We start from the raw sequence: 7,318 nt of genomic DNA on the forward strand, positions 1-7,318 counted from the left end.
TCACCTTTAAACATCCAGAGACTGCGCTGTATCATGTGTGAAGGGCAGGCCCCTAGCTCTTAGCCAAGAGATGCAGATGAGCTGAGTAAACCTCAAAAAGAGTCTCAAAGTCACAGAGGGGCCTCCCAAGACATCACCCTTTAGGGAACTCAAAGTCCCCAGACTCTAGTCTCCACAAATGGCACACGTGTTCCAGGGCCTGAAGCTCTTCCGTGTGATGAGTGAAACTGAGGCAAGCACAATGGTAATGGGCAGCCATGACAGTGGTGACGTACACTCAGGGTAGGCAATAGGCCCAGGCCCACTTACGGTATATCCCATGGGAAGCTGTGCGGGGGGGGGGGGGGGGGGAGGGGGGGGAAGGGAGGAGCATAAAGTAGTCTTCAGGAAAGTTGCCGCAGATCTGGCTGGAGCAATGCCAGGAACACGCACTTCCCAGTGCTGCTAGGCCACAGAACCCCTTCCTGGGCAGTAGCTGGTGTCCAAGCTGCAGCCTCAGCTCCCGGGCTGGGCTTTTGTGTTCCAGACATCAGACAAGGCTTACCAAATGAAGAACAAACCTCGGGGATACTGTCTGATCTTCAACAATAACGATTTCAGCGAGGCGCGGAAGCATGTACCCAAGCTCCGCACAATGAAGGACAGAAAAGGAACAAACTACGATGAAGGTACAGTAGGATCCAAAGCAGAGGCACAAGTAATTTTTATTCCTGTGGGTCTTTATTATTATTAAAAAGGAGAGAACAATGGTCAGACCTAAAGGTCCCATTTTTTATTCATTTTATTAATTTCATTTGTATTTTCTTGTTGGGGTAAAGAATATTCTTGCACACCTGTTAGTTTTCTGTTTTTATTTTAAATTAGGTTTTAAAATCAAAGTACTACATGTATCATGAAAATGACAGCTCTTACTAATTGGTTTATAATAGAGAGCATCAATGATCTAAACATTTTTTAAACGTTTATTTCATTTTTTATTTATGTGTATGTGTCTCTATGTGAGTATGCCTTGTATGTGTATGCATGCGTGCATGCGTGTGTGTGCGTGGTGTGGTGTGTGTGTGTGTGTGTGTCCTTGGATCCAGAAGAGAACACCAAATCCTTCTGGAGCTGGAGCTGGGAAGTGGTTTAACTACTGAGCCATCTCTTCAGCCCTGAGCTTTACTCTTAAGTCAACAAAACAAAACAAAACATTTCTGTAGAATGAATCGATCGGGGGTGGGGTGGGGGGAATTGTTGTGGTGTCGGTACTACTGCAGGAACTTAGCTTATAAAAGTCACCCGATGGCAGATGAGTTGGGAGTGACCAACACAATGCTAAACTAGCAAGGAATGCTTTGGAGCTGCCTATTTATGTTGACATTGAAAACTCTTCACTTCAGTGAGACTTTAATTAATAGCATTAATATATACAAATATCCATAACAGAATAGTAACAGAAGCCAAAGGCAGGGGAATTAGGAATTCAAGATCATTCTCAGTGGCATGGTAAGTTCTAAGCCAGCCTGGGCTTAGAGACAAAAGAAGGAAAGACAAGAAGAAAGGATTATATCTTACTCTGGTTCTGCATTTTCTTGTACCTGGCGTTGGTGACCTGTATTTGAGTTTGTATGGCTCTTTTTTTTTTTTTTTTTAAAACCTTTTTTGTACTTAGTACTCCACATTGGTGCTGCTGTGTTGGTTTCTGTGACACTCAGCTGTTGTGCCTCTTGAACTACTTTGCAGTCATTTTTAAATCTGCCTCCCACATTCCAAGGGAATCCCAAACCTTCCACAGAAACAAAGCTCTTATAGTCTTGTAAAAGATCTTCAGACTTGTAAGGATCCAATGTGTTTGCTTTATTCTCCATTCCTGGAGCTGGATCATCTCCTGACAGGCGGTGTATATTTAGCATTGACGGAAAGAAACCAAACAGGTTACCCCAGGACTAGGAGAATAGGAGTGGGCACAGCAGCTGATGAAAGGTTTGAAGGCATATTTGGAAATAGAGGAGGAGAGACGGTGTACAGAGCAGCGGAAGGCACAGTCTTAGTGACTGCAGAAGACAGCGCAGCAGAGGTGACCCTGTTTACTCTGTAGAGTCCCGGAACGAAGGATTCAGGAACAGGAAATGCAAAGCTTCGGTGAGGCAATGAGCTGCAAACTGAGAATTCACCAAACGCTTACAGTTGACACAGTGGATCCCAGATCTTTCTCCTGGAGACAGATTTTACCTCCCCTCATGAGGGGCAGAGAGAGCACCCTCATAAAATGTACCGGAGAGACTCTAGTTTGGGGATACCAGGCTCAGCAGAGGAAGCAGTGAGGCATCATTTTGAAAAGAGTCAGTAGAGAAAATTCAGTGTACTGGATGCGGGAAGTCAGATTTCTAACCCGAGTTGTTTCCAGACACTTGCAGTCGCTATAGATTGTCATGTACAGATAGCGAGACCTGGAGATCTCCTGGAGAACAGGCTATCCCCCATCTGCGCACCCTGCTGAAGACTCCATCCGTGAGCGGAGCATACTCCCAGACACAAAGTGTTCTGTCAGAGTCTTAGCCACTCAGCCAGTTAATATCAAAGAAAGGAAATGCAAACAAGAAAAAAAATCAGTGTAAATGAAACTAACATACCGTAGGGAAAAAGCTTTTATAAGCTGTATTTAGCCGGGTGGTGATGGCTCAAGCCTTTCAGCCCAGCACTTAGGAGACAGAGGCAGGTGGAGCTCCGTAAGTTGGAGGCCAGCCTGCTCTGCAGAGTGAGTTCCAGGACAGCAGAAATCCTGCTTCAAAACAAAACAAAACAAGTGTATTTAATATTCTTACAGAGATTAGTAAAAAAAAAAAAATGTTAGTAAAATGGTATGAAAAGACACAGAATAGAAAGAATACTTTAAAAATAAGTGTATGGGGACATTGGGCTGGAGAGCTGACAGTTGACAGCACTGGCTGCTTATTCAGAGGATCCAGGTTCAATTCCCAGCACCTACATGGCAACTCACAACTGTCTTTAACTCCAGTTCAAGAGACAGGAGATTGAGTGTCTTTTTCTGGCCTCTGCAGGCATGCATGTGACATACATGTACATGCAAAACAAACAAACAAACAAAAACCACCCATACACACAAAATGATAATTTAAAATATATGTGCAACAATTTAAAAAATGGAAGGCAAAGTTGAACAAAAAGAATATGACAATAGAAAATGGAGCAAAAGGATTTACAAAAACAAAAAAACATGGATACTGGTCAAGGATACCTGATCTGTGACCACGTATAAAAAGAACTTTCATTCGCCTGCTTCAGTTGTTGTCTGGGAGGCTCACTGCCTCTGTCTGCTAACCTAGGCCTAGTCCTGGAAGCTTCTAGCCTCTTTACAATCTAATCTAGGCTATAATGTTTTCAGCCTCTGAGACCAACTGCTGAATAAGCTCACCCTTACTTGTTCTTACTAAGTTCTGGGCTAGAAGGCTCAACTCAGCTGTTCTGGCTCAGACTCCTCTCCCAGCTGACTTATACAATGTGACTTCTCTCTCTGCCTCTGAGTTGCTCTGTTTGGCCTTAAACTGACTCTAGCAATCTGCTCTAATCCTGGCTCCTTCTCATTCTCTGGCTCATTCGGTCTTCAACTGAGTTCTCTCTCTACAACCTCTCCTCTATTACTGTCTCAGTAAAACTGCCGCCTCCTCCTCTCTCATTACCCCTTAAGTAGCTTCCTTTTCCTTCCTCTTTTTGTGAGAATTGGATGTATTCTGTTCTGACAAAGTCTTTCTCTGATTCATCACTGTTTCTGCCACTCTGCTAGAATTCACTTTCATACATGGGTGCTTTCTTCTACAAACTATCTTTACCTTCAATATTTGGGATTAAAGGCGTGTACCACCATGCCTGGACCTAAGCTTTTCTTTACCAGAAACTTGCTCTATACCAAGCTGGCCTCTAACTCAGATCTGCTTGCCTCTGTCTCCTGGATTAAAGGCATGTTTGTAGTCTAGTCAGATCACACAGACCTAAAAGGTCTTTGGACGTGATCTCTTGCCAGGACAGCCATGTTCTGAATTCATAGTCCTCTACAACCATGAGTTCCATAAAAAAAAAAAAAAAAAAAAAAGGAAATAGAACCATCCAAGAAGCGAGTGAAGGTGGAGATGAAGATGTAAACTAGTCAGGGACCAAAAGGGCATTGAATTTTGTAATAGTAAATCTAGAAGCTAAAAGATGAAAATTCAGAAGAAAGGGGATTTTGAAAAGAATCTCTATATAACTCTATATAACTCTTTCTATAGCCGAACTGTGAAAATGAATGAGAACAAAACGAATCCTCATGATGCGAGAACTCAACAAATTTTCTTGTGCACAGTTCTTCCAGCTGGCAGCAATAAACATTATGGGGCCCAGCTGGTAATACAGAAGGCCTCACTCGGGTTCTGATTCTTGCCTGCAGGGTTTTATCCATCTCTGGGCTGTGTTCTGGGAACTACTGTAACCCGTGGTTTTCCTATCTTACTTTTCAGATGCTCTGACTGAGACCTTTAAGGAGCTTCATTTTGAGATAGTGTCTTACAAGGACTGCAGAGCAGATGAGATGTGCCAGGTCCTGCGATCCTACCAAAGCATGGACCACAAGAACAAAGACTGCCTCGTGTGCTGTATCCTCTCCCACGGAGACAAGGGCATCATCTACGGCACCGACGGGAAGGAAGCCTCCATCTATGAGCTCACGTCTTATTTCACCGGTTTAAAGTGTCCTTCCCTGGCTGGAAAACCCAAAATCTTTTTTATTCAGGCTTGTCAAGGGGAGAGCTACCAGAAAGCTGTACTGGTTGAGACTGACTCACAACAGGAAGACAATTATTTAGAAATAGACTCGTCATCTCACAAGAACTATATTCCGGATGAGGCCGACTTTCTGCTGGGGATGGCTACGGTGAAAAACTGTGTTTCCTACCGAGATCCCATGCATGGAACCTGGTACATCCAGTCACTCTGCCAGAGCCTGAGGGAAAGATGTCCTCAGTGAGTTTTGCCTGCTGGGTCCTTCTCGGTGTTGCGAGTTGCTGTAGTCAGAGCCCCTTAGAGAGTGCTTTATGATGAGATAATATGTATGAAGCAGAGCAGTACCCGCTGGGCGTGTCCCATCTCTGAGTGTCTAGCTGTAGCTCGCACAGCTGTATTTCCCAGGTCAGTTGCAAAGTGGGAGAGAGAGCACGTGTCACTGACGGGAAAACTAACGTATTTACTGAAGTTTCCTTTATTCGGCAACCAGGGTGCCGCAGAGCTGAGAGGACGCTGAACGCACAGTCCAGCTCTCTGTCTTCTGGTAGGAACCTGACTGAAGGCAACTCAACTCCTTTGGGAGTCTTCCAAGATGGCAGGAGTCCACTCTGTTTAGCGTATTTCACCTTTGTCCCAAGTCACATTCAAGGGCTGGCAAGCCGGCTTAGTGGGTAAGGCCCTTGCTGCCAAGTCTGATGACTTGAACTAGAGCCCCAGCGCCTACATGGCGGAGGGAACCGTCTCCTTTAAGCTGTCCTGTGACCACCGCATGTGTACTATGTCATGCGTGTGCACATACACGCACGCACACACACACACACACACACACACACACAAATAAGTGTAATGCTTGTAAAATTAGGAAAGAAATCCTGTATTAACTATCTAACCTCGAGTCTTCTTAGCAAACCACAGGAAGTCCTGAAGAGTAGGAGACCCTTAGACCCTTATGTTTCCACTAACATGGTCTACTTTTAAGCCACAAGTCTGTCCATCTGAGGTTAGGGCTTCGTGTTTCAGGTTCGCCACCTCACACCCAGCTGGAGCGTATGAAGAGTGAGGGTTTCCCACAGCACATAGGGAGGAGACGGGAATGTCAGTGGTGCTTTCATTTTGTAACGAAGGTCCTGAGTCCCGAAGTCGCTCAGACAGTTGGTGACGAGGGTGGGGGTGGCGGGGGTGGGGTTGGGGGCGGCTGCAGGAAACATTTGACTTTTGTGTGTAGAGGGCATAGGGGGATGTTGAGGCACGTGTGGGGCCCAACTGACAATACATGGGGCCCAGTGAGGAGCTCGGAGACTAGGAGGGGAGGAAATCAAATCTGACAGGGATGCTGAGGCTTCCTGTAACCGGCAGAGATCCAGAGTAAACATAGATAATTCAGTGTGCTGCGAGGAAACGGGGTTGCCAGGACAGCCGTGGGAGGCCTCGATTCAGTGACTTACAACTTCAAACGCCTGATGCTCTGACACTCAGAACTAGAGAACCTTCCTCGGGCACAGCCAGCGAGACGACGGCCACCGTGTCGCCCTGATCAACACTTTACACCGCTTTGTGTTTCAGGGGCGAAGATATTCTCAGCATCCTGACGGGCGTGAACTACGACGTGAGCAATAAGGACGACAGGAGGAACATGGGGAAGCAGATGCCTCAGCCCACCTTCACCCTGCGCAAGAAGCTCTTCTTCCCTCCTAACTGACGCTGTGCTAGTCAGTGTGCTGTGTGTTCGTGTGTGTGTGTGTGTGTGTGTGTGTGTGCATGTGTGTGAGAGAGAGAGTTTTAATTTATTTTTTATGACTTCTTTTGCTTTTGAGTTTGCAGTCACATCATTTCCCCCTTCCCCTTTGTCCCTTCAGGCCCTGCCACATAACCTTCCTTGCTCTCTTTCAAATTCATGGCCTCTTTTTTCATTAATTGTTGCACACACACACACACACACACACACACACACACAGTTGTAAATATAAGCTTTCGAAGTCTGTATACTGTCACTTGGATATATGTTTTGGGGGTTGACCCTGGGGTACTGGATGCCTAATTGGTGCGCTCTTCCCTGGGGAAGACTGTTTCTCCCACTCTCCACAGTCCTCAGTTGTCTGTAGTTCTCTGTGTAGGCTTTGGGTATGTTTTAATTTCTTTTGAATTCCCTTTTAATTGGAATTAAAAGCCATGGAAGACTGTACAAACCCCTACCTATTACTACATCATTAAAGGCTGGAGTTTTAAGTTCAAAGCAGAAGCTTGATAAATTGAGTAAGGTGGAGACCTGGGGGCCCAGAAGGTGTTAAGCTAATTTTGCTGGCTTCTACTTTCTAGCTCACTGTCTTTTTGACAGAGCATTTAATTTCTGTAAACATTAGGCTCCACGTCTCTAAACTGGGAGCAGTAAAATTCTTTGATCAGCAAAGCCCTCAACGAAGGCACAGTGAGTGCTCAGTGTGCATTTCCCATGCTTCCTATCGAGAGTGCACAGCTCCCTTTTTTCTTTCTTTTCCTTTTTCCCCTTCCCTTCCTCCTTCCTTCCTTCCTTCCTTCCTTCCTTCCTTCCTTCCTTCCTTCC

At 45.4% G+C, this 7,318-nt stretch overlaps 1 protein-coding gene across 2 annotated transcripts in view; it reads left to right on the top strand.

Moving 5' to 3' along the window:
• Window positions 1-6,741, top strand: part of Casp8 (caspase 8) — a 30,314-nt gene extending 23,573 nt beyond the window's left edge. For both annotated transcript variants that reach the window (XM_055609128.1, XM_055609129.1), the window contains exons 7-9: window positions 527-668; window positions 4,497-4,998; window positions 6,322-6,741. In XM_055609128.1, coding sequence (XP_055465103.1) covers window positions 527-668; window positions 4,497-4,998; window positions 6,322-6,457 — 780 coding nt within the window. In that variant the 3' untranslated portion in view covers window positions 6,458-6,741. The remainder of the gene's footprint in view (window positions 1-526; window positions 669-4,496; window positions 4,999-6,321) is intronic.
• The last annotated feature ends 577 nt before the right edge of the window (window positions 6,742-7,318 follow it).

This window comes from Psammomys obesus, unplaced genomic scaffold (genome assembly GCF_907164565.1).
Source record: "Psammomys obesus unplaced genomic scaffold, mPsaObe1.curated_primary_1811, whole genome shotgun sequence".
Taxonomy (NCBI): domain Eukaryota; kingdom Metazoa; phylum Chordata; class Mammalia; order Rodentia; family Muridae; genus Psammomys; species Psammomys obesus.